The sequence below is a fragment of the Malurus melanocephalus genome, unplaced genomic scaffold (genome assembly GCF_030028575.1).
Source record: "Malurus melanocephalus ecotype Western Australia unplaced genomic scaffold, MMel_1.1 scaffold_9, whole genome shotgun sequence".
In the NCBI taxonomy this organism is placed as follows: domain Eukaryota; kingdom Metazoa; phylum Chordata; class Aves; order Passeriformes; family Maluridae; genus Malurus; species Malurus melanocephalus.
In genome coordinates this window covers 6,096,048-6,123,985 of record NW_026623241.1, presented here as the reverse complement: position 1 = coordinate 6,123,985, position 27,938 = coordinate 6,096,048, and the positions used below count along the sequence as shown (strand labels likewise).

The 27,938-nt window shown below is 43.0% G+C and overlaps 1 protein-coding gene across 4 annotated transcripts in view; it reads left to right on the top strand.

Moving 5' to 3' along the window:
• The window catches only part of EPHA5 (EPH receptor A5), a 192,623-nt gene that overhangs the window by 34,967 nt on the left and 129,718 nt on the right, over positions 1-27,938 (top strand). For all 4 annotated transcript variants that reach the window (XM_057376622.1, XM_057376644.1, XM_057376637.1 and 1 more), the window contains exon 3: positions 6,762-7,425. In XM_057376622.1, the coding sequence (XP_057232605.1) occupies positions 6,762-7,425 (664 nt within the window). The remainder of the gene's footprint in view (positions 1-6,761; positions 7,426-27,938) is intronic.

Genomic DNA, 27,938 nt, shown 5'->3' with positions numbered 1-27,938 from the left:
CTCAGCTTTCATTAGACCAGATTTCTGCCTGAGTAGGGAGATTAATCAGATGCTCTCTGTCCTCTGTTATCCATTATGTTTTTTGCTTGACTAGTAACTGCTGCCAGTAGGAATAYGTATCTGTATGTATAAATGTCTCAGTTGTAAAATTGCCATCCAAATGAGGCTTGAGCCTTGGGTGGAGGCTGTCAGATGTATGGAAATGRTAAGATCCCAGGCAGTTGCAACCGCTTCTGGTATTTAAAGGTTTTAGTAAACACTGTGCCAAATATTGTTTGCATTGAACTCACTGCAGTTTCTTATTGACACTGGCTCCTGCCCTTAAAATGAGCTCCAAAGTCCCTAAAAGCAGGCTGAGACTGTGTAAAAATAGCTTCACCTTTTGCATTATGAAGGTGGATGTTTTATTGGAAAAGTTTGCACAAGTAATAAATTGTTTGTAGCTGAAATTTAAAACAGTGTGTTTGAGGCTGAAAGAAGAAGTGTGTATTACTCCAGAACAGTTTTTTCATAATTTTTGGTCTGTCCTCTATTTTGCTTAAACTCAGAAAGAGAAGATGGTAAAGACATGATTTGTGAGGCCATGAAAAGAGCTAGTTTCTCCTCTACTAACTTTTTTTTGTTCCCTCCCCTCCTTTTTATAACTCGATCCAAGTACATTAATTGCTTTGGTTTTCTGATTATTTTTATTTCAAACTTGAGATTTACTGGAATAAGTCTTGTGGCTCTAGTTGATGTCCTTCCACTGGTTGTTGCAGGGCAGGAGTGGGGAAGCTGCTGAGTTGTYCCAGGGAACAAGCATCCTGCTCCAAAGCAGAATTTGAGTTTTAAATCTGTGTGATTACCCTGGCACAAATGCTTTAAAAATTGTTGCCCAAGAGTGCCCAAGCAGGGTCCAGTGACCTGGTACTGGAAAAGCTGGATAAAGCCATTTTGATGTCTCTGCTCTGCTCCTCGCACTGCTCCTCCCCTGGGAAGAGTTGCAAACAAACATACAGCATTGYTCCAGGTTGCTGCATTTCTCTGCTGCTTGAGATTGGTTTGGATCATTGTCCCCTGCTGTGAGGGACACTCAGGCTTCTCAGGTGTCCATCYTGGTGGACTCTGCCGTGGTCAGTGGGTCATACAGGTTATGGACACGCCTCTTGCCAATACCTGTGTTYAAGACAACTCTTTTGCTCCTGCCAGTCCTGAGGTTTGCATTGCTGTAGAGGGGGCTGAAAGTAACATGGCTTTGGGGTGCTTTGTCCTTTGCATTCTTGCTCTTTGAGCAAGCAAAACCCACGTAATGAAGACTGAAACACAGATCAGATTCTGGGTTAGTCATACGGCTCCTGAGCTGAAAATCTGAGCAATGCTGAATATGGCAGCTTGTGCCCATAACACCGGCAATATTTGGTGGCAGGATTTGAAAGACCTGAATATTCAGGTTTGTAAATGCTGTTTTGCAATAGGTGAGATAGTGACACGGTCAGCCTTATTTCACAGCTAGCAAAACACCCTGCAAAACCTTCTGCAGTGCAGAAGGAAAGATGTGTGGTGCTCTGCCTGGCTTTCACTAGAGATTTAKCCTTATGTGACCTCACTGAAGTCACTGAAACTGCACGGGGAGAGCCTGCTGCTTGTTTGCTTTAACTATGTAATACGATAGCTAGTGGGAATCAGCAGGCGACTTAAAAAAAAAAATACCCACAAGTTTTTGGGCTTTGTGATGGGAGGAGAGCAGCAAAGGGAGGGAGGAAGGAAGCAGGTTGCAAGATAAAGTTGAGTAGCAGGAGGGAACATTTGTGTGGGAGCTAAGCTGGAGGCTATTGATTGGCAGCCAGGTCTTAACATCAGCTGCATAAAAGGAAATCGAAGAGTCTGCCCAAATATTACCAGGATGAAAGTCAGGATAAATGGTACTGAGCTGAACACCAGGCTGGTTTGCCCTTCTGGAAGGGCATCAGGTGTCCCCTTTTAACTTGGCACAGTGATTGCATAGCACCAAGCCATGCTGCCCTCTGCACCAGGATGTGCTCATAGTGGGCTTGACAGCAGTATTTYGATACCAAAAATTGCTTTTCTGTGGGCAAAGCATTTACAGTATCTCTGATGCTTTCACATATTCAAAGCCTGAGATCAGAGATCTGTGCCAGGCTTGCATTTTTCCAAAAGAAAAAAAAAAAACGTAAAATACATAAGGCCTTTTCCAATTTTACATCTTTGTGCCAGGAGATACATGAGTTAACATGCATATGTTGCAGAGCTCAGAAAAAATTAAATAGGAGAGGATGAGGCTTCTCATACCATGGAGCCTGTGAAATAGGTAGTGGGAGGAGAGGCAGATTTCACAGCCCTTGGAGTGAGGGAGTCCTGCTGGGAAGGTTTCAGGTAAGTCTTAGGAGCACCTTTTCTTAATGTTCTTAAGCTCCCTTTCTCTCTTAAGATTCCTAGGATTTTGCTAAATGCCTAATTTCTTTTTCAGCAGTGCAAGGATGTGTGGAATTAGGAACAAGGTTTGAAATCTCTACACTGCCTTTAGTGGATGTTAAAGGAAGTGAATGAGTTGCTGAAGACCAGTAACAAAAACTCAACCCCTCCCTATCCCCTCAAAACCAAATAAACAAAAGCTCTGAAATGTTCATCCCTGCTGTCAGTATTTGGTTTGGGGCAGCAGCCTTTYGCTGTGCTGTGGTTGCAAATTGTACTCCTGGAATCTCGGAGATTAGAAACAAGCCTGAGTAGCAGACAGCTGGTGAATGTGTTTTAAAATTGTCCATTTAACCCAAGGCTGCTCCCCGAATGCTTTTTTAACTCTTATATCTTTAGTTAGATGTGTGATATCTTTGGCCTTTCTGTAGACAGACAGCCTGTATAAACTGTGTGATGGAGCTGTATTTATGCTYGCCAGCAGAAGTGTGCTGGAAATTTCTGATTCAGAAATAGGTCTTCTATAAATGATTTAACATCAGGCCATTGAAATGCATTTGTGTTTTGCTTCTTAGGGCTATTAAAAATGTAGAGAAAACATTTACCACCAAATTAATGSTTGCATTTTTGTTTTAATCCTGCAGATGGGGTTGATTTATATCTCAAAAAATATGCGCTGCGGAGAGGAATTATGACATTACACATATTTTCAGTTGCACTTAATTTTTTTTTAAGCCAATAATTTTCATCTAGATGCTRTCTCTTTAATGTGGTGGGTTTTCTTTCTCGTTAACTGTAAGGYACTGAATTTCATCCTCTAGTTTGTRTTTCTTTGTTGGCTGAAAGACTTGTCTGAGGTGTGTAGTGACTGGGAAGCTGGGACCAGGCAGAAGGTGCAGGGGCTTTTGCTGCCACCTCCATCTCGTGGAGGGATGTAAAAAAAAAGAAAAAAAAGAAAAGAAAAAAAAAAGAAAAGAAAAAAAAATGAGTGGCAGGTTGTCTGCAGTCTCTGGGGGGAGGCAGGCCTTGCTGAAGAGAAAGAAATGGTGTAGTCCTACATGCAGATAGGAGAGGAGAAGATTAAATGACAGAGCAGAGATTTTGCACAATASTGGCTGCTCTGATAAAAATCTGGTTGACTTTCCCCTGAGGATTATACAGAGATAAGCAGCCTTAGCTCATTAGCACCTCCCCTTTCTCATGCTCTGATGATTGCTTTAGGTTTGATGGCAGGTGGTGATGACAGGATTTGCTCTGATCCGGGGTGCAGTACTGGAAGTGCAGCACATCCTGAAGCCTGAGATGTTGGGTYGTGTGCCATTTTTTGCAGCTGAGATTATTAGACTGTAGCTCAGTTGATTGATGTATTTATGCCTGGACCTTTCTCCTCATGGTGTTTAGTGCTCTCAGAGCATGAAAGCAACCCTAAGAATCACTGCACTTAGTTTTTCAACAAATGAACTTTGTACTCGCTCCCAAAAGCACAACTCTTGAAGCAGTGGTRGAAATGAGTTTAACTTCGTAACTCTGGAGATCATCACGGCTGGGTCCTTGAAAATTGACCAGGCAAGTATGAAAAAAGTCAAGTGGTGTTTTTCAGYGTGCCTTCAAGTTAGGTCATAATGACATTACTGCAACATCACACTCATTGTAAATGCCAGTTCTGTGAAAGAAATACACATCAATGCCCTCTAAATGTTGTACAGAGTTACGCTGTGTAYCTTGTGGCCATCCATACACATCTCCTCTTGATAAAACTCGTCTGAACAATTTCCAGTCCTGAGATGCCTTGCACCACTTCCTGCTGTAAGGTAGTGAGTGCTTCATTATATATRCTGGGTGATGTGAGCAGGTGTTCAGGTGATCCTCTCACCTTCAGCCAAAAAAAGCAAAGTTAAAGTCATTATGTCTTTCCTGGGCTATATTGGGATGTGGTTCTCTGTACCTTGGCAGGGACCTCCATGTGGTTTTGGGGAAGTGGAGGGTTATTCTTCCTTTTCATCAAATGGAGGATCACCCCCACCTTTATAAAAAATAAGACTTTACCTTTATATAATGTCATTTTTTTAACCCCAGCTAGCACCTCAGCACATGACACAGCCCCTCTCTCACTCCCCACCAGMAAGAGAGCAAATCAGAAAGGTAAAAGTGAGAAAACTCATGGGTTTAGATAAAGACACTAAAATAGGTAAAGCAAAAACCGTGCACACAAGCAAAGTAAACTAAGATATTCCTAAGAAACACYACTTCCCATGAGCAGGCAGGTGTTCAACCATCCCCATGAAAGCCAGGCTCCCTCATGTGTAATGGTGACTTAGGAAAACAAATGCCATCATTCTTCTTGTACCCAGTTCTTTCTTCTTGCCCCGGTTTTATGTGCTGAGCATGACACTATATGGTCTGGAATATCCCTTGGGCCAGGTGGGATTGGCTGTCCTTGCTGTATCCTCTCCCACCTTCTTGTGYACCCCGAGCMTCYTTGATGATGGGRTGGGCTGAGAGGCAGAAAAGGCCTGGACTCTGTGTCAGAGCTGCTTAGCAGTCACTGAAACATCTTTGTGTCATCAACAGTATTTCTAGCACAATCCCAAACCTTGCCCCATATGAGCTACCRTGRAGAAAATTAACTTTATCCTAGCTGAAACTAGCACAATGTTAGACAAATTCGCTTGRAATTATATATGTACAGCAAATTTATCACTTAAATTAACCACTCTATTTGAAGAATGGTGTCTTTCTGCTTTTAATTTCGTCTATCAAAACCTCCCTATTTACTGGAACATAGAAAATCTAGCTGCAGAATTATTCCGTGTTGCATACTTTTCCTGTGTGTTTTCTCAGTGGCTCTCCTCAYAATTGTTCATTATCTCTCCTGAAGTTAGGCGTGAGTCCTGCACAGCTCTCCCTGGCTTTCACTGCAGACCCATCTTTGTCCAGCTGTGTGGTGTTAGCACATGACAAGTACATCTTAATCATGGCAGGGCTGTGACCTGTTTAACCCCAGAGACATAAAAAGGGGTTAGAAATTAAAATGCTGCTTACCATGACAACACTGCCTTTGGGTTAGGCTCCTTACTTGGAARACTGGTGGTACCTACCAACTCTGCCCATCGCAGTGGGCATGTCTTCCTGAATCTCCACAAATCCCCACTTCCACATCCCAGGTCAGGGAGGRGAAGAAATGTTTTCCTGATGGTGGGCTGAGAACACTCTCACTTTTATCTCAGGCTGTATTTCCAAGGAAAATATTTTGCCTTTGGCCTTAGAAGATATGCAGCTTGGAATATAGATACTGCCTTGCATGGGAGTTCCTTTGGATTATGCCCTGTGTGTTTGCTCTGTGCTGCATCCACAGCTGTGAGGAGGTGTGTGCAGCAGCACTGGGCAGGGGATGGGAGCGGCTTTGGGAAWTAAGCCCTTGCAAGCAAGTGGGTCAAAAGTAGAAGGGAACAAAACTGAAACCAACACCAGCTCTCCTGGGTTTTTTGCTGCACTTAGATGGTTAATCTAATCTCTTAATGCAATGCTGTGGTTGTCAAAAGCAGAGAGCAAATGCTAATGTGTATCTATTGTAGGCACAGTTGTGGTRCTGCTGCCTGCTGCAAGAGGAAAATGCATTTCTTCCAAGTGGTGCCCTTTAGAGCATGGCTGAAATAAAATGAAACAACAGTTGCTACAATTCCCACAAAGAGCTGCAAAAAGTTGCCTGGAGCTCTGCTTAAAAGCCTTCATAACATGTAAACAGCTCAAGATCTGCAGATCCCCGTAACCTGTGTTGGAAGTGATCTTTTTGCATGAACAAGAACTCATCTGACTCGCACGCTTGGGGAGAGCAAAGGCCCATTTATTTCATGTATCACTCCACTGATTTTCTGGCATGCTGTTTKCTGGGGGAGAATAGCTGGTAGAAGTGTGGTTTTCCTTATGTGGGGCAGTGATTTGAGTATGTGGTAGACAGGAGCCTGGGGGAATGGGGACAGACCAACTGTAAATAGCTTTTTTTTCTCCAGTTGGATGCACTGGAAAAGCCCATAGAAATGGCCCCATCTGCTTTTGTTTTATTTCCTAACTGAKTACTAGTGGACAAGCCCAGTGATACGTTTTCCCATTTTCTAACTGCCTAAACCAGAAGGCTTYAACTAGCATCCTTTTCTGCTTATAAAGAATTTTTTTTTTTATCTGATTTTATCAGGAATGGATCGGGCCTCCAGTACAGAAAGCTTGGCAATTAAAATATTATTCCCCCTAAAAGTCTTGGGCTCTGAAGGCAAAGATGCTCTCAGATGGGAAAGCTAAGAGTTTCCATGAGTTGTGCCTCTTTTAAAAAATACTTTTCCTTTTTTATACAGTGGGAAGAAATTGGTGAGGTGGATGAAAACTACGCTCCGATACACACATACCAGGTATGCAAGGTAATGGAACAGAATCAGAACAACTGGCTTCTGACCAGCTGGATCTCTAATGAAGGGGCGTCCCGCATCTTCATTGAGCTCAAGTTCACCCTGAGGGACTGTAACAGCCTTCCAGGAGGMCTTGGGACCTGCAAGGAGACTTTTAACATGTATTACTTTGAATCAGATGATGAGGACGGGAGGAACATCAAAGAAAACCAGTACATCAAGATCGACACGATTGCTGCCGACGAGAGCTTCACAGAGTTAGACCTTGGYGACAGAGTTATGAAGCTCAACACAGAGGTGAGAGACGTTGGGCCCCTGACAAAAAAGGGATTTTACCTGGCTTTCCAGGACGTGGGCGCCTGCATCGCCCTGGTCTCCGTGCGCGTGTACTACAAGAAATGCCCRTCGGTGATCCGCAACCTCGCCCGCTTCCCCGACACCATCACGGGTGCGGATTCCTCGCAGCTCCTGGAGGTGTCGGGTGTCTGCATCAACCACTCGGTGACCGAGGAGGCGCCCAAGATGCACTGCAGTGCRGAGGGGGAATGGCTGGTGCCCATCGGGAAGTGCCTGTGCCAGGCAGGGTACGAGGAGAAGAACAACACCTGCCAAGGTAAGGGTTTGCAGGGAGGGTGCTGTGCTGCACCTCCGAGGTGACGTGCAGGCTGGGCTTTCTTCTGTGTCATTGTATTTTGTGCCTRGTTGAGTTGACAGTGGTGGCTCAGGTTCTCACCTCTGCTGAGGTCCTTTGAGTCCTTTGTGTTACTGCAGGCAGACAGTGGCCTGGGCTGGCTGTCCTGGCACTTGGCTCCTGTCTGCAGGTCCTTCTGGTGCTCACAGGGTGTGAACAAGGAGAAACTGGCATTCTGTTATTACCTTTGGAGCACAGCTCTATTGAGTCCATGAGGCAATTTCAGTCTAATCTGCTATTTAGAGATTTGTGTTATTTTTCCTCAGTATCAGGGTTTCCTTATGAGTCTTAGAAGCCTGATTTCTTTTTTTCTGGACTGTACCAGGGAATATTTGAAGTTAATCTCCCTATAGAAGATGCATTTTGTTTGTGTATTTGAAGGACTGTGTTTTTCTGTCTTTATCACTCTATGGGGGGCTGGGTATTTGATGTGGTGTGAGTTGATTGATTTTCTTCTCTGGTAAATAATTTAATACAAAGCTGCTCAGCTGTTCAGAGTTAAACTTAAAGCCCCACTGATAAAAATGCTTCCATATGTGCTGAAGTTTTCACACAAGTGAGCCCGAGGTTCCCAAGCTGCTGGTCAGCATAGGTCTGCTGAATAATCAGAGGCCTTGTGCAAGAGATCCAGGGTATCTAAAGCTCAAGACCGAAAGAAGAATGTTTATAGAGAACAACAATATACTCTTGAGTGTATRACCTCATTTTATGGTTTGCTGTATTACATGCTTGTTTATAAAATTTTCCCTTCCATTGTAAATACGTGACAAGTAGCCTAAAACTAATTTGCTTGTAAAAGAGAAGGGAGAGCAAATAAAGATTTCAATGCAGTTTGCTTTTTGCAAAATTATTATATATTGGTTATCAGTCCCATCTTAATTGCCTTGTCTTTGCAGCCACTTAGTAATGGATAGGAATAGTGTGGGGAAGGCAGAGGAATTCCACTTCAAACAAAGTCTGTGTTGTGCTTTCTCTTCACCTCAGTCCAGACACTGATTATTGGTGTTTGTAGTATGGTACAAAGAGTAAATCAGTGCATATTCAAAGCAAACTGTGGCCTTGATCCTTTAGTCCTCGGTCACGTGCTTGTGCCTCTGAAGAWAGTTTAAGTCTCTTCAAGGGTTGACTTGGAGACAAAATGTAGGTGTGTTTGTGTTGGAGAAATCTCTACTAAGCAGCATGTGGAGTGTGATTTTTGACCAGAATAATCTCCTTTTTCTACAGATGTAGTCAATACAGCAAAATCTGACTTGGTTTTGCTTTTTCTAAGATCAGCATTATCTCAAGTTGAGGAAACATGGACTGCCACAGATGAGGGATCAATAGGGCAATGTGGGTCAATAGGGCAGCAAGGTTTTGCTGACTTATGGCAGAAAATACCTTGTCACAAAGTMACATACACTGGTTTGGAGCTATGTCGAGACACTGAGATCAGTCTACCTGGAAGAATTTTTGGAGGAAAGGAGTCACCTTTTGAGTCTYGTCCTCTGGTGCTGCATGAGGATTTCTCAAAGCATTCTTAGTGGTCTCAAAAACAAAGAAAAAACTAACAAAAACCATAAAATCCAAAACAACAAACCCAAAAAACTATGGATTTAAACCATAAACTTGAGACTGTTTTTGAACAACCTCTGTGCCTGTAGAGGGGTTCCATCTCTGGTTTGTTGAGATAGCAATCTGGGGTGTGCTTTCAGAAGACCTCAGTGATTAAAGGATTGGATTAAAGGTTGCGCTTTCCATTTTTGGGTGTGGATTGGGTTTTTTTWAAATTTATTTTTCTTAATCAAGAGGACAGCATCTGGCCTCACAATTTATGACTGTGTTGGGTAGACCTGTGGTCATAATTAGGAAATGTAAAGATGGTTTGTGGTGGTGTATCCCTGCCCTGTTCCTAAGGAATACCCACACAAACTACTTTTTACTTCCCCTAAAGCCTGCGCCCTCAACAGGAATTTTATCACTTTAATTGCTCTAGAGGCGTTAAAGCTGGTAATTCTTTTTTTGTAGCACAGCCCTAAATTCCGTCACCAAATCAATGGGACTTGAGTGCCCATGACAAATTGTGTTTGAGGGCCCCATTTGGATGTGCTGTGTTTAACCCAGGTCATTGTGCCAAGCATTCCCTGCTGGTTGGCACTGAGATGTTCAGTTCATAGGAGGCATTCAGCCTCAGGCTGTTCAGGAGGTCTGCATTCAGCAGATACAGAGTTCATGTCRCTATCCCATGTGAGTAAAATTCTCYCTGGTTTGGTTRTTGTCSCATTCACAAAGATGAGATTGTCTCAAAGAAGAGTAAAGTTAAACTTTGCACCCCTAAGTAGAATAACTAACGCCRAGAAAGGTCCTGTGTATTTGTGAATGCTGAACTTTTTTTCACAGTCTGATTGATGTTAAGGAAATGTACTCCATGCTCCTTGCTGACATAATGATGGTCTTGGCACTCTGCTGTGTAGCTYTTACAAGCACCTAAATAACTTCTGACCTTTGGTTTGTAAATCACTTGGGTGCATCTTGCAAGTGGTCTCCCAGTTTGCTTTCACTTTGTAAGCCGGTTTTTCCTGACCATGCTTTGGGAAACGTATTCAACCCAGAAGAGCCTAGCTTTGTTTATTAAAATTTCTACTGCAAAGATGACATTTTCCAATCTCAAGTGTCACGTCTGGACAAAGCAGACTACARTCTTTTATTAGAGGTGATGTAAATCCCAGTCATCCTCACAAACATATGGGAACTATTGAAATCCCTTCTGCCTACAAATCATTAATTGGCAACGATGTTCTGAATTCATCATCTTGTCAGCAGGGTTCCTGTTTGAAGAAGGCACTGACAGTAACAGCTGAACAGTTTCTCTCACTGGGGACTCTGAGGTTGTAAATATGACATGGTCTAATCTCCTTATATAATGTGCTCACTCTCTCAATTAATRCAGGCAGCTAGGTAGCAGTTACTGTAAAAAACCCAAACTGCTTGCATTTTTACACCTCCTTTGGTAACATGGCACATTTATCATCAACTGCTATGGACAGCCAGAGGTAAATCGTGACTCTGTTGGGACGTGTTTGTAAARGACCAGTGTTAAGGTTCATTATTCACAAGAATAAATTGCTGTACTAGTTAATAAGTGAAATGAAAGCAGTTGCTCTGTGAATTTCTGTGCTGGTTTCCAGAGTGGTGATTTGGTACCACTAAAGGCCTGATGGTTATGTGCTTTGCTCRGTTCAGCTGATGCTCTCTGAATGGGTCCTTGAGGAAAATGCCCACTTTCAAGTCTGCTTGGCCAGTTTCAAGTCTCTTTATGGTGGTCTCCACCTTAGCAGGTGGTACTCAACCAAAGCAGAGGGACAGATCCTAAAATGCAGTAAAACTTGGTGTAGTGCCACTGACATTTCTGCCTTCACCTGTTTAGGGGTTTGGCCAAAAAAATTGTTATCTACCCAGTCTGTGCTTTCCTTCTTTGTGCACTGGCTTAGGTGAGTTTTATTGTGACTTCAGTTTTAGTTGCTTACTGTAAATGGCAGAGCTCACCATTGGGGTTTTTGTAGGAAATGAATACTGTGAAAAGGGCACCTTCTGTCACTTCTCTTTGTATTCATCCTCACCTTCAGCCCAATATGTTTTCAGTGAGCAGCAAGAAGTGCTTATTTTTATGCCTTTAAAGGCAGTTGAGCCCCTGCTGCTGGAAGAGAGGGGATGTCGACATGTTAAGCCAATGAGAGCCAAATGCATTTGCAGTGGTGAGGTCCTGCTGGTGTCCAGTGGACTGCAGACTAGTAAATGCAAATGGAATTGACTTGCAGAGCCTGATCGTTTTTTCAGATTATTTTAGAGGTGAAGCACRAATTAATTAAATATTTGAGTAAAGAAGAAATGGAAGAAAAGAAAAACTGCACAGAATGAGAGCCAAAGTGAAAAGGTGAGTWATGAGTTCAGGAGGTCGTGACACTCTCCTTTCCAAGAATCAGTACGTGCTGGCACTTGAAGAGACATCAAAAGGAGTACAGCTGGTTTTAGCTAGCTATAAGGTATAGGCAAGGTTACAAGGGTTAGAGGTGGAGAAAATAATGGAGGAAAACTCAGTAACATCTTTCTTCCCCCTTGCTGCCTTCTCAGGAAGGACATTGAAGCTGAGGGCTGGAGGAAAGAAGGGTTGGGGTATGGTTTCAGGTTTTAGAAAGGAGTTGCTGCCAGAGAAAATACCTGGATACTTTTTTTTTGTTAAACAGCTCTAGAATATTCAAGCCTTTATGCTGTCTTAAATATTGATGTTTGTTTGATTATTTTTCCCTTAATCAACTTTGCTGAACATACCTCAATGCATTTACRAAACCATATTTATTTTTGCTGATTGTTCATTACTTGTGTTGTGATTCAGCTGAGCTCTTGCCAAGAGAAATGAGTTTCTTACAGAAAACAAGGGCTGCAGAAAAACCTTGTGTTCAAAGGTCTTTTATTTTGGACTTAATTAAAACTAATTGTCACAGGTAGCTAGCTTATGTAGATCAGAAGTTTACCTGCTAAATCAGTTCTTGGATGATTGTGTTGCTGGCTGATTGGGGGTGAAGCAGAGCTACTCATCTTCCTCCAAAAGCGGTGCAATCAGTGCAGGCATTTGAAGGCACYTTCCCAGAGCAGTGATTGCCATCCTGTTGATCAGCTACCAGACGGATATTCAGAGGCAATTGTTTCTTTGCAGCTGTGCAGGAGCCAGCAGGCAGAGGTAGTGACTCTTGGCTGGTGAGGAGCAGAAGGCACTGTCTGCRGAGGGTTGGGAGACAGCTGAGGACTTACAACCCTGGAGATGGCAGAGCCATGCTTTATGAGTCTGTGTTTGTGAGTCTGCACACAGCTGTCCCAGAGGCCTGACTTGTCAATGAAACAGCTGATACCTCAATAAAGAAAACCCTGTATATTTACATACGATGGTTTGTTTCCTGAGGTGCAGCACCTCAGCCATTGCCTTCCCTCTCCCCTTATTTCTAGAAATGGAAACAAGATGCTGCACAGGTATCCTAATTTTGAAACTTGGGCTTTTGCTCCAGAGCAGCCAGTGTTTCTGTTTTTCGTCCTCATATAGCTGCAGTAGGGAGGGCAACTTTTCTTCAGTCCACTCCACGACTTGCCTGCCTGCCTGCCTCTGTCTAGAGCTGGCTGAATTCTCACTCTCTCCCCTTCTGTTCTCCTTGTTACGTACGCTAGAAAGAAAGCGTACTGCTAAATCCTGCCTGTCTTGTGGGAGACTTTCCAGCTGGGACTCAGGTGGATAAGGCAAGTGTGCTTTTACATTTATAGTGGAGTAGGAAGCAAGCAAAGTCCAGGGATAAAAAAAAAATAAAAATCTCCTTTTAATTGTTCTACTGGGAGGTGATTACATGGCAAGAAAAACACTGATGGAAACATTTGGTATATGGAGAATACTGAATTTGGAAATACAGTTTTCCCTCCAGGGATTTCTTTGCCCATCATTCATACTTCTTGTGCATTTTTCTGATTAAAACCAAATTGGCTGGGAGTACAGCATGTTAGGTGTTTATATAATTATGAGCTGAAGTTACCTATTTAATTTTAATTAGTCACAAACTCTGCCAGTGTCAGAATAGCTGAATTTTTGGCCACACAATGTGTATTATCTTTTCAAATGTAAAGGAAATCACTTGAATGCAAAATGCAGTTGTCACAGGAGGGAGAAGGGGTTTTATTCTGGAGAGAGGTGTGTGTGCATGTATATATTTAGGTGTTTTGTTCTACAGCTGAAATAATTAACAAGAGCAGGGAAATGTTTTGCACGGATCAAAATTGTATTGCAACAGAACTGATTAAATATTACTCCCTTCATTTTGTTTTGTTTTGTGTGGGTGTATTTGCCCTCATTATTATAGGAGGCACGGTGTCCATCTATRTGCAATACATTAAGCTTTACTAATGAGCTGTAACTTTCTGCACTACCTTCTGTACTCATAACCCCAGTGACTGAAGATCTTTTCCTCTTCCTACAGCGATGCTTTTAGGCTTTTACTTTGACCAACTTAACCTTCGTGTTCTTTGCAGTCTGGCTGCTGTGCAGTCACCTTTCAGAAGGACAGTTAAGAAGTACTTTATTCCCTTCACAAAGTATAGATTGAGCAGTGCAAATAAAATAAGGTTTGGAAGTGGCTTCAGAAGTGTAAACTGTGAAGGTCATGTTTGCTTCTTAGCCATAAGATATTTTAGGACAGATCTTAGGGTATGCTTTTTAGTCTGGTCCTAGATAACTAAATGATATTTACTTGAATGGTGCCTTTGTTTGGTTTCATCATTTTTGAATATGTGGTATCCTTTGGTAGATTAGGGAATTGGTTAAATTGTGGGACGGCAGAGGTTTTGCTGCACAAAAGGAATGTTGGCTATGGTGTGGTTGGGTTTCTTTGATTGCCACCTTCAACTTTKAATGATTTGGAAACAGCTCACATATTAATTGTGGTTTTTAGAAACAATTACGGACTCTGGGGAAACACTAAAGATAAAGCGCATGAAAACTTGTTTGCAATGCAGTGAATTTAATTGCCTTGATTTAAGATACAGCTGTCCCCAGCTGCCCACTCTGTCCCAGTGCTGGAAGCTGCTGCTGGCTCTGCAGAACTGGATCGTTTGCCCATGAGTGATGTGATCGATGGATTGCTTGTCTGGCTGTCCTGGCCTGGGGGCACTCTCCCTGGATGGYGATCTTTAGCAGAAGGGTGGCTGCAACCACTTGAACTGCCAAACTGCTAAAGCTCGTTTGTCAGAACCCTCATTCCACCTAATTTATATATGGGGTATTACAATGAAGTGGTASTATTGTTTTGCTCATAATTTGGGTTTTCAGTTTTGTATTTCTCATTTAGAAACACTTAGCAGTAGCTAATGATGTGTTGACATTTCAGTAATAAGCTTTTCTCTCTGCATGCTTTACATCTTGACCATTTTCACTTGCTCTGGGTTAAAAGTGAGGTTGAAATACAGGCTCCACAAAAGCAGGCTACAATTGTGCCTTGTGCGAACAGATTCACAGCTTACATTTTATTTTATTTCTTTAGCTGAATAGACTTGTATCCTTTACAAGGTAAGTGTTCAGTAGAATGAAGTAAGAGCAAAGAGACTGCAATACATATGTCTATAGAAAGAGTTGAACCCGCTCTTCATTGTGAAAGAGATACCCATTTATTTTGCTGGAAGATTGCTCATTTCCTGTCCCTGAAGAGGGTAATCTAGTATAGACAGAATTGAATGTGTGAACAACACAGGGATAAGATTGTATTGAGCATGGTTTTGATGTGCTTCCATTTTTGTTTTTTCCTCAGGGTGGTTAAGAGGTTGTTAATATTGGTGCAAACTCAGGGGAGTAGGTGTTATATAAACACTAAACTGTATACCCAAAACAGCTTAAAGAAAAAGGAAAAAAAAAAAAAACCAGACAAAAGAGGCAATGCCAGGATTGTGGGTGTCCCTTATTACTTTCCTCCACCTGTCTTTATAAATTTATGCCCTTAAAAAAACCCAGCTGAAGTCTGAAGAACTCGGATTTAAGATGACAACTTTCTTCTCACCGTAAATGACAGTCAATCAATTTAATGCCAAGAAAAATTCTACTCCCATTCTCCTGAAAATTCAGGCTGTAAGAGCTGCAGGTAAGTGGCATAATCAGTCCAAACCCCCTGGCTGGTGGGGGTGACATAAGGCTGTCCCTRCCTGCAAGCCTCCTCATGCCACCCACAGCTGCATTCCTAGAAGCAGGATGGGTGGGAGAGGAGACACATCAGCAGAGCATCTTCATCTGCATCTTCACAATCCTTGTGCAGCCTGCTGGGGTAGCGATGGTGGTGGGCTCAGCTGCCCTGACAGGTTTGCCTGACCAGTGTGGCACTGGAGGTGGTGGTGAGCTGGGATGTGATCCATTCTTGCAATGAGATTTGGGAGGGTTATCCTGAGCCAAGTCCTCATGGTAGGCTTTGAGTAGCTCATGGGTAGSTTCCTGGGCACTTGAGAAGTGTTTCAGTGGGAGGAAGAAGTAGTTAATGCAGACTATTAAAACAGTTTCCAGGTCATACAAAGGGCTTTTCTCTGTTGGATCTTGAATTACCCACTTTATGAAGTAGGTCAGAGTCACTATTCCCCATTTTACAAATGACAGCCTTGGGCTGGAGACTGGGTTATTCAGTGCCATTCAGATACTAGAACCTGAATCAGGATTTTGGGTATCACCACTGTACTTGATCCCATGTGCTCTTTTTATGCTYTTAGACTAACCTAAAACCCTTGTAAGATCATTCATCTCCAGGTGGATTCGCTGGAAAGTAACAATAAACAATCCTCTAGAGACGGAATTTGAACAGAAATTTTCATTTCAAAAGGCTCGCTTTTGTACCTCAGATGCWTTCTTTCAAAAAACCACTTGGCCTGGAGGTGCATTTTCTGAACAGGACTCTCACATCAACTGGAGGCTCTGCCTGGTGTGGCAGCTGTGCCAAGGAATCCATCTCTGCCCAAAGGTGCATTTCCCTGCCAAAGCCTCAGTGTTACTGACTACCAGACCCTGTGCATACATCCAAAAAAAGCATCCCCTGTCCCCAGAGACTGTCCAGTCCCTCTGCATGTCTGAGACTGGTATAACTTGAGTAAAGCAAGCCTGTCCATGGAGCCAGCATGATCTTTGTTGAACTCTGAGTGACGGTGACCATCTAAGTGAAATGACTGTCTCCTGCACGGGCTCGAGAGTCGCTCTGGTACAGTGTAATTCCACAAATAATGCTTTAGAGCTCTTACACCGAGTTGGACAGCCTGTCATCCCATTGCAGTGGTGACAGAGGTCTCAGTGTTGCCTTCGAAAGCTGCTTGGAAAGGAAGCTTTTTAATTACTGCAGAGCATGGGGAATGTGTTAATTTGTAATTTGGTAGAAGCAACCTGCAGGCTGGAGCTTCCCAACTCAGAACTGCTTTGCAGACAGCCTGCAACCCAGGCAGTAAGAGAGCTAGGACTGTGGACTTCATTACTGCTGGGGTCTGCAYGGGTTCAAGAAGTGACAGCAATGTTGGAATCTTGGGACAGGAGCCAGTGTTTTATTAGTATAAATCCAAGGCAATTGGGCATGTTAATTACTGGAAGAAATTCACAGCAGGGAGGAAGAGGTCCAGGATGATGGGGAGATGCCATGGATAATTGCCAAGGTCTACAGATGCCCTGTGACCTGTGCTGCTGGGATTTCCTGCATTGCAATGGTTGACTTGCAGCAGACTGAGTGTTATCATTCCAGGCTGCAATGTCTAGAGTGGARGGCCTGCAGAGGGAATTTGAGGCAAACATGGCTTAAGGCTCACAGAGCTCTKTGGCAAAACCAGTCATGGGACCCTGGAGTACCAAGTCAGATGTTGGTCAGGGCACTTGGAAGCACATGAGTGTGCTGGTAAGGGGTAAGCAGACAGGTGATGGRATTTCACTCTTCCTGTCCTGCCTGATTTTGATTTTGGGGCTGCTTTTTGCCCGACCACTTGATGTTTGCTCACTGCTAAAGCAGGTGATCAGCATGAGACTTCTAGAAGTGAAATGTATGGAAATGTCTACAAACCTCTGAAGAAAAYGGCAAGTATCTGTCTTGCAAAATAATCTTTCCCTCTCTGCCTACTCAAAGTCCTCAGTCAGGCTCAGATAAAAGCTTTTCTCCCCACCCTGGGCACAAGACTGGCCCATATTATTTATTTATTTGTAAAGCTTTTTTTTTTTTTTTTTTTTTTTTTTTTTTAGAAGAGCTTTTACATTATTTTTTTTTGCTCTCACAGTTCAAGCATGATTTAATGTGTCAAAACTAGTTTGCTTAGCTGGCCTTGATTGTCTTGCATACTTCCACTAAAACAGGGCAGCCATCCTTCCAGGCATTGCTGCTGCCCAGACAAATGAAGTGTCACAGCAGCTAGGACCTGCTCTTGTGTTGTGACAGCAGTGGCATCCTTCAACAAAGCCGTCAGCAGGGAATTTAGACGGGGTAATGCCTACAGATACAGCTTGGGTCAGGGCAGTGTGGGCTCTCACAGGCAGATGCAGAGACAAGCTTATGCTCGAGAGATTTAATCGATCATTCATGTGCAAAGACATKTTGGTCCAGATTGAGAGTCTGGCTAGTACTGGAGAGAGAAGGAAACCATCCTGTTGGTGCCTGCACTAGTGAGCCTGGCAGAAATAACACTGAGAGCCTGCAGGGTACTGCTGCCAGACTGATACATCTGGGTGCAGGTTTCCTGGCAGAAATGAGTTGCAGTGTGATCTTTTGCTTTCTGTAGTCAGYGGGGATTTTATCATTGATTTTGGTGGGAGGGAGATGATAATGCTTTATGATATGTTAACTAAATGATTTCCTGGCCTAGATCTTTATTAAGTGTTGTGCTGACTGCCAGCAGAACACAGCCTATAGGAAGGAAATTTAGTTCATAATTGGTGTGACTCAGATCAGAGCTATTTGTCAGCAAGTGGTCTGATCCTGATCTCCTTCAAACCTCCCAAATATTAGTTTCTGGCATTTTGTGGTTGTCTTTTTCTCATCTCACGCAGTGGGGATACAGCCTAAAGTTCATCCACCTGTTTCTGCACTGTTCTCAATTGAAAAGAGTAAGGAAGAAGTTTTGAGTCACTCGTCACTCTAATTAGTTTTAAATGGCATAGCAACCCTTAAGCCTGCCTGCAGGACTTTGTGCATCTTAGGAAGCCTTCCCTAAGGTGCTGCTGTRTGCTCAACTGAGCAAGAGCTCTGCACTTGGCATCCTCATTGTTGATGTCTTCGGGCTCTTGTCTGCTGGATGCATCAGTAACAGTGCTCAGCAGTCGGGTCAGACGTCTCCTGGTGTGTTCTTGCTGGGGTGTGTGGGATGGCTGCCAACTGGAAATCTGGTGCTCGGGGACTAGTGGAATGATTGTGTGAGTCTGTTATTGACTGAGCTCTGAGCGTGGCTAATGGCATTGACGAGCTGTGTCATCCTGATGGTGAAGGCAGCGGGTCACGCCCTGGCTTTGAAATGTAGCATTGTTAAGTGCACTGGTAAATGGAGGAACTGCCCCCTGCTGAATCCTGCCCTTCCAAAATACTATGGGACTAATTTGGTGGCCTCTTCTTTTCTCCTGTTTTGTTTGTTTGTGGTTTTTTGTTGTGGGTTTAGTTTGTTGTTGGGTTTTTCTCCCAATAAAAGACTACGCTGGAGCAGACCTTGGTGTGTAAAACACTGGCCAGTGTTGTCTGGAAACTTGATTCCATGACTCTGTAAACKGACACAAAAGGTGTTTATCAAGATACCTGTGCACGATGCCTTCTGTGTCTTCAGTCATTCAGGTATGTGCAARTAATTTTGCAGTGCTTCATGGGCACTGTGCACACAACTAAAATCACAGTGCCTTAATGTGGCATCTGTGTTTAATACCATGTGTAGCTCTGGGCTAAGAAGAAAATGAATATTTTACAACAAAAGCAAAACCAGCCCAAACTAGAATGAATGTTTTCAGATRGAGACATAAAAGCACCAGCTCAAAGTTGTAATGAGCTTCATTTTCAGTGCACTTACTGTAAGTATTTTGCTGCTCTAGTTGGGAAGAAGCAGAGGCAGCACAACAGTCACAYTGCAGTTAYATCTGTAGGAYYGAGTGTGCACTGTGGGATTTAGTGGGAAACACATTATTACTGCTTGCCTGCTGCTGGCAGGTGCATGAGGGCCCATGGAAAGCCAAGCTGGAACATTTCTGGTCGTGGAGTCACCTTCAGTGTTTTGTGCTGCTGTACGTGCAGGCAGTATGGGCTGTGAATACAGAGAAACAAAAATATTCTTCCTCAAAGTTTATTGAGCAAATTCAAATTTGACACGTTTCAAAGACTGATTTCCAGATGCCATTGGGAAGAGTGTCAGGCCACATTCAGATTAGCCTTATTGTTCCACAATATCTTACTGGAGTACAAGGTTAATTAGTACCATRGGCAATATGCATTATTCATCACAGCAATCAGGCTTTTCTTCTGTTGGTCTGTTGTATGCTGCAAATGTTTTCCCTTCCAATAACAAATCCTTGATATATCATTTTCAAATTTAATCCTGCCAAATAACAATTTGTGATATATAAATTATCTRATACTGATGGAAAAGCACAGTAATTTTAATGTTTAGCTCCTGGCTTCCTTGGGCATAGACCTGAAGAACCACAGGAGATACAAGATGATTTTGTTAAAGCCCATCTTCAACCTGCCCCAAGCTGGGGACAGCACTAATGACACAAGTAGTGCAGTGCTTTATAGCAGGAGTGTTTTCAGTGCTAATTTCCAGCAGCATCWYACTGCRGSTGTGAAGTGCTGAARTCCTTTTGCTGCTCTGGTACTGTGSCTGCTTGCAACACCCCAGAACAGACCTCAAGCATCTCAGTTCCCACCCCGAGGTTTGTGGTAGGGAAGGCACTTTGTAGCAGGGCTCCTTGAAGCACGAGGGCTAAATGTGAGGTGCTCTCGGCTACTTTGCTGTGCCAGGGTCCCTGCCGTGCTCCAGGGTACCATGTGGACTGTAGCTCTCTCAGCACTGGCTGACAGGTTTGCAGAGGGTTTAGCAATCTGTGGATTTCACTTGCAAGGTGTGTYTGTGGTGCAGAGGGTTTGGTCTTTCTTTCTCAGTTCAAGAAACYAGCACTACCTCACCCTCAGCTGCTGATGCGTCCACTAGAGAAGAGTCATGCAGGAGGAGGAGTTACACAGCCAGGTGATTCMTCTGATCCTTCCTCATTTTCACCCCCTGCTGCCTTCCTTGTCCAACATTCAGGAGTCTGAGTCAATCCCATATCCTGAGATTACTGTGTTGAAGATGCCTGGCATAGCTTCCAGGAGCAGCACTTAGAAAACAAGGTGATCCCATTTTGCAACTGCACCTACTAAAAGAATAATRTTGGTCTGAAAGATCTCTGGGACATGTTTCTGTGACTTGTGCCATGTCAAGTTCTGACACTTCACCCTGGCTGCCTTCTGGAAGAGTTTTCCAGCCTTCTGTCACCTGTACATAGATGTGTTAAGTGTGTGGGTAGGTATTAGGAGGGAAAACTCAGACATGCAACTGGGTGACTTGCTGGAGGTCCCACAAACCACTTTTGATGGAGTTAAGAGRCTCAGCCTTCCTGCTCCTGCCATCATTGCTTCAAGACCATGAGCGATTTCTCTCACCTCTCTTGCTGTCCTGGAAAGGACTCAGGCATGAACTTCTGTTCTAACCTAAGATGGTGCAGCCTCCTTGCCCAGSTGGGCAACCCTTGCAGAGTGGTGTTGTGCTGTCAGAGCTCAGGGGAGTGACTTGAGCTGACATGGCTGGAGGATAAATATGACMGATTTCTACCTTAAATGGCCCACTGCAACAAATCCACTGCACAGGCAAGGGATGCTTGAGATTCCTTTGTGCTCAAATCTGCAAGTAAATATTTTCCGGCAGCCCTGACTCACTTCCCTTCTGCCCCTCTTGTTTTCTAAGTGCATTGTTCTCCCCTCCTGACTTTCCCTTTAGGAGGAACCAGCTTAGGTGACAGCTCTGCTGCTCGCCTCCTCCCGGCTGGCGTGGAGGGGAATTTCAAGGGCRCGATTTTCACAGTGGAACGCAGAGCGCAATGTTGGGTTTGTGTTAGGTAACAGAATAGGAACACATGCTTTGAAAGTGAGCACCCTGGTGTGTCCGGGCCTTTCTGGAGCAGTTTGGAAACAGCTTTTCAGCAAGAACAGGCAGGTGGATAAATGCCCAAATTGCACTTATCTGTCAAACAACTGGCAAATGTCTGTGGTTTTTGATTTAGATGGTGTTGTGATATTAAACAAATGAGCATTCACAGGACTGTAAAGAGGTGATGATCAGTATTATTCTTTTCTCCTGATTATTACCCACTGCTTTGAAACAAGTAGTTCAGATTCCTTTCAGGAGACCTCTGCTCTTGTGTAAAACTGCATTTGCAGGGCAATTTTGATTGCTTCCAGTTAAAAGGGAATACACACAGTATTTCCTTTAAAGTTGGTTGTAGGAAACAGAAAAATAAGTAAATTGTACCTAAAATATAATTATGTAAATCACCAAAAGTGGAATGGCTTTATCAGCTTAGTCTTTAAGAGTCACATCAATAACTTATGAGCTTTGATAAATGTGCAGTGTATATATCCTACTTTGGTGCACACTGTTATGACATAAATGCAAAGGAATCTAATTTTTTGAATCATTCCTGAAGACAAACCCAAAAATTCACAGCATTCAGCAGTGTGTAAATTTAGTGTTAGGTTGTAAATCAGCATGGTTGAAAGCATTAATAAGATAAAATCTTCTGCAGATGCTGCATCCAAAGATCTCTGAAATAGCTCATGGGGGCAAGGACTAGACTATGTGGCTGATAAATAATAGAAGAGCTTCACTCCCTCTCCTCCTCTCTTTTCTTAGATTTACATGACATGAGCACTGCTGGGAAAAAGTGGAATGGTGTTCAGTCTGTACCAAAATATAACAAAAGCCATAGTTTTTCCAGAGAAAAGTAGTATTTCTCTTTTGGAGCTGTTGGTCTCTCTGGCTGTGAGTCTGAAGGTGAGAAAAAGCTGTATATTGCCACAACTGTCTGACTTCACGAGTAAAGAAAGAACCACCAAATGGGAGAGTATGCATGGGGAGARAAAGAGCCCATCATCTTTGCTTCAGCCACTCAGATATAACCAGCCACTTGAGAATCTGCCTCTGTTTCAGGTGTCCTTAAACATGCAAACAACACGGATACCTGAGGCCGTACCCAAAGAAGGGGAGGCCTCTCCTACTGAGTGGCTGCAGGTTTGGGACATGGCACACCCAGCAACCTACTGACATTTGGCAGGGGTTATGGATACCCTGTTGTATATTTTCCTTGTATTTTTATCCTATAAATGTTTTACATCTTGTGAAAGAAGGATGTGGTGCTGGTGCTAAGTGGCACTGACCTGTGATTTCCTGAAAATAACCCATAAACACAGGTTTATTGTCTTTGGAATCCACTTTGATAGTTTATTTGCTCATAGGAAGAAATTAAAGTCTTCTAGATGCTTTAAAAATGACCACATTTAAAAATGTTTTGAATCTTCATTTTTGGAGTAAAAGTGTCAGGTCCTGCTCTAAATAGCTTGTTTAGGTTTTATAAACGGCAAGAAGGAAATGTATGATTTCCTGGGTTTTAAAACAGCAAAAACATAATGTCAGTAGTACTAACACTTGGCTAATGTGGCTTCTTCAAACACAAGGGAGTTTTGCAGGTGATGATGAAGTAAAAAGGACTGAGCAGTCAGTCTCAGTTATGCTTGCTTTTTTGGGCTGGAATTCCTGAAGCTTTTGTCACCAGATCAGATATGTGTTGTACCTCAGGATGCCATTATCTTCATTTGGTAATGGGCAGCAAAACAAAGAAAGGAATTGCCCAAATCATGTATCATTCATTGGAAAATCAGGCTTCCTAATCTGGTACTGTACTTTCTAAACTGCATGCCTGTGCAGATACAGGACTGCTATTCCTTCTCATTAGTGAGTGTAGGCATRTGTCTACTGTGGTTTAGCTGATCTTAAGTGATTCGCTTTCCTGGCAATAGCCTTGGTGATGTGATTTGTCATTTACAGTTGAGGGTTTGTTTTTTTTTTCCATATATGTTGGCCAGGATTTCAACTGTCGCTCAGTCAAATACTTTATTACATTTTATRTTAGATGTTCTCACAGTCTACAGGATATTCTCAACTAGGTTAGGAAAGCTAGAGTCAGGACACGATCATCAGTATATGAGTATTTAATTTCTTATGTCTTAAGCTATTGGGGAARTAGGAGATCTTTAACATGTTGAAGAAATTCCACTACAAAGTACATGGTATTACTGAGCTGTCTGTATCGTCTCTTCTAGACAAGGCTGGATTAAATATTTTGCTCTTTGCTTACTTAATAAAAAGGGTAATTTGCAGCCTTTTCTCATTTGCTGGAGCACCGGATTCTGAATACATGTTCCAGTGTTTGCTTTAAAATAGCATGCCACTGTGCATGGTGTTTCTACATATTTMATTATCTCTTGAAAAGAGAGTGAAAGCAGGTCCATGCCTTACAAAGCAATGTGCCTCTGWGGCAACAGGACAGATCTCTTCCTCTCAAGTAAAAATGAAAACAAAGSATCTTACTGACTTAGTGCAAAACTGGCAATCTACTGTTTAGACAAAACCCTCAGACTTGCAGTTTCTGCAGCCAAAACACACAAGCACAAAGCCTCCAATAAATGATAATTAATTAGTGTGTAGAAGTGAAGCCTGCTGTGAGCCTTCAGTCCTTTCAGTTAAACTGTTTTATAATGTAATGCTATCAAGATATTTCACTGTACACAGGCAAAAAAATAATAAAATACATGTTTCAAATTCCCATGTGATGAAGAGTTCCTTTAATTTATCAAACTTGCTGGTGTGCCTCCAGAAATTTTCTCCAAAATGATGACTAGTTCTTTAATTACACTTMGATAGAGCTGTGTTTGTTGGTGGTGTTTGAAACTACAGATTGAATTTAGTACTGTAAGTGCCATTAATCTGGTGAAATAAAAATGCCGAGTTTTTARTAAGGTCTCAATTTAATGTTTTTAAATGCTCTGAAGAGATTTAATGCTAAACCAGCCGATATAAATCTGCTTGGCTCCTCTGTAATTGTCTCTCTCAAGCATGTACCTCTCTTCAAGGGAACCTGGCTCACACTAATTTCAAAGCTGTTTACTGCCTGCATGAATTTGATGGACTCTCACTTTTATTGTTAAAAGTTGTTAACATCAGAGGTGACCAGGAAACTGATGTGGCAGCGTCTATACATGCTATTAATTGCCCTGTATTTTTTGTAGAGGACCACAGAAAAAAACCCCAGCCTTTCTGTTGTGTTCTAGATGTCTARAGCCTGTTTGAAAGTGTTCATAGGTTTGAGTCTTACTCTTTTTCAAGCCTTATCTGTGACTTTTTGGTTCCTGTTTTGGTGGACTTGGCCATCTAACAGGCTGTGCCTTGCTTTTGGATCTTTTCAGCAGGGGTGTATCAGTGCCACTGCTTCATATTGCTGGTTGCCAGGCATTGGGAGATGGAGCTTTGAAGCTGCATCAGCCTGGCACATAGAGGTTTCACACAGTGCTAAATGGAGTAGAAATATGTCATTGTTTTMATGATTACAAATGTTTATTCCTAAGTAGGTTCCAGTCTTTTTTTTTTCCCCTGTGGTATTTCAGTTCTCCCTCTTTTTAGCCAAAGGTAGTTTTTATAGCAAGTCATCAAAATGGTAGATTTCAAAGGAGCAAAGGAGAATGTTTCATCAGTGTTCTAATTTATTTATATGAAACATGCATAGAAATCTTGGTGGCTTCTTTATTAAACTTCATTCATTCAACTTTTGTAGACTTGTTATCATTTATACTCGGTACACAGTGGGTCCAGCTTCCTTCTCTCTTCCTTGCTTTGCTTCCTTGTGTGGGAGAGCTGAGGGGACCTTGCCCCTAGGGTCGAGATGGAGCTGTCTGCATGTCTGTGAGTGTATTTAGCCATCCTAATAGTAAATATTGTAGTTGAGAGGCAGCGGTATACACAGGGGAKCTGTATCACTGCAGTCGCTTCAGAGCAACAAAGAGCGGAAACTGTACCAGCCTTGAAGATGAATCAGTCCTGCGGTGATTAAAAAGATATACATTTCCCGYGCTTCACGTAGGAGTCGGCATTGTTTTCCCCAGGGATTGTCGGCAGTCTGTAAATAAAAGATGCTGACAGTTTCCTTGGGGAGCAGCTTAAGGACTGAGAACATCGTTTGCCATTAGATACTCCTCATTAGTCAGTGGCTGACACAGGGAAAGGCGGGTGGGGTGCTGAGCTTTGGCGTTTTGCCTCTCCCTGGCATTATCACCCCTTCCTTTTCGGGGTTTGGTCTCACCRTCTAGCTGAGATGAGGGATACTATCATGTTTTAGGGGGATTGAGRGGAGAAGTTTTCTTGGGGACTCAGTGCTGTGTGAAGTTAGAGCAGTCCAAATACCGTGTCTGGCAGCAAGGGGCRGGGAGCCTGTGCATTTGCAAGCACGGGGCTGGCAGGGCATGGATGCTCCTGGGTACCACGGTGCMGTTAATGAGCACTGCTGCTTTTCTKCCATCGATATGTGAGCAGCTTGGCAAGCAGGCCAGGGAAGATGAGGGGCAGCTCATGAGCCCAGTTGCTGTCCTGCTCTTTAATAATTACAGTTTTCAAATCCCTTTCAGTATTCACAGCTCAATTTATGTGCTAATTGGCCCTTTTAATAATCAAAAGACAGAGACTGCAAAAGTCGGGGTGCGCATTCTCAGCAGTGCCTCTGAGTAGCTGTGATAAATTATCTGTGGCAAATGCTCTGTTGCTTTGTGGTGCTTGGCCTTTGTCAACCAGCMCGTTTTCTGGTGGTTCTGGTGACCTCCTCTAAGAAAGCTGGTTTGGGAAGGAAAAAAGCTGAGGAGAGAGTGGCTGCAAAGTGTTGTGGTGCTGCTGGAGCAGAGTGATGCTGAGGTGCGAGAGAGGTGGATGATGCATGAGGGAGGTTTTCTGCTTTGAGGATGGGGATAGAGGAGTGGAGACCATGCAGCTCCTCCCCCAGATGGTGTGTGAAGAGCTCTGCGCCAAGTGCACGCTGAAGTGAATTACCCACTGCTCCTCTTAAGGTACAAAAATAGGATTCTTCATTTTCAACACCTCCCTTGGCTTCCTGTGTCCGCCTCCTGCCCCTGTCCCCCTTGAGATCCGAGGTGGAATGAAAGCTGGCTTCCTCAGCGCCTCTGGCTCTTCTCTGCTGTCGCACACACCACCGCATTTTGCTGGAGCTGCTCAAAATGCAGCTATAATTGTCGYRTACATGTCTGCTCTCATTCCCTCCCACTCACCCTCTGGTACCTTGTGCTGGGCTCTGCTATTTCCTGCAACCCCCCACTCATTCCTAGCATTTCCACTGCCCCTCTCCCTCCTCTGATGCATCAGGGTGTGGGATAAACCCTCTTCCGCACCCCACAGTCTTCACTATGCACTTCCAAGCCCCCACCAGTGGTGAAGCTTTTCTGTGGTATCCACGTCAGGAAAAGCTAATGTGCTTGGATGCAGATTGCCTTTTGCCTTGGGATGCAGGTTTACAGTGTCACCAGCATCCCTCGCAAGTGGAATCCATGCCTTTTTTTTTTTTTAATTTTTTTTTTTTTTTTTTTTTTGCAAGAGGCAGTTTTGTTCTGTGTGTGCAGGAAGAAAGGAGATGTAACACCCTTCCTGCTCCCAGCAGCATCCCAGGCAGCTCGGATGGGTGGGGTGGCAGGACCCAGCATCTGAGTTCCCTCCCATGAGCAGCTGAGTGGGACCAGAGGAAACTCCAGTGACCCAGCTGCTGAGGAAGAGGTGCATAATGATATGAGCCTCAGGGGGTGATGGAGGGAAGGGACAGCTTCAGGTGGATGAGGGATGGATTATACTATAAAGCATTGTAAATTTCTTTTTTCAGAGCTTTCTTGCAGGAGAAGTCTGGGTGTGGACTGGGCCTTTGAGGACTCCCTGTCCCCTGTTTTTTACAGATATCACTTGTAATTTCTCCTGAAGTTTAGAAAAGATCCATTTGTATCTCCATTTTTTTGGAGGAAGCTATTTTTCTTGGTGTCTGGACTTTGGGAAATATTGCCATGTTGCTTGCAAGATRGTAAGAAGCTTTTACTTACTGGTAGTGGCTGGTCAGTCTCTGAGGCTAACCCTTTTAGAGAGAAATCAAACATAAGCTTTGCATTAATTTAGTTTTAATCTATTCTTTCATGTCATCAGCAAGAGTCATTCACCTTGAAAGAAACAGACAAACCTTTTCACTCTTCACAGCATTAAAATTGATAAAAGAGCCTTGAAGTAGAAACTATTTTCTTAATTTCTTGGTAAGTTTGTGGAAAGGAAAGGGGAGGTTATCTGATTTGTTAACAGGGCTTGGAAAACTCCCTTGGGAAATGTTGCTATCCATTATGACTGTGAGTCTGTGCAAAGAGAAGAGTCTGCAAAAATAACCAGATGCACCTYGTACACTGAAAACAACAGTCATGATACTGCTTTGAATAATACACTACTGYGGGATCTTGCTGGAGGTGAAATAAGATATAACATGGGACAATCAAGAGTGAATGTTGAAAACCAGGAGGTAGCAAGGTGTAATGTGTTTACTTAAAAATATCTTTTAGTTTATCTTCTCTGCAGGATTTGAATGATCAGAATTTTCTGGTCTGTTTCTTAAAGCAGTAATTTTCTTTTTTTTTTTTTTTTTTTTTTATGGAAAATAATGAACTGAATACAGGCTGATTTGTTTCAAGAAAGCCTACCTTATGAACTAGGGACATAAAGAATTCATGCTGAAAATGTTATAAGCCTGAGTTGCATATAGCTTGCCGTTCTTGTGTTAA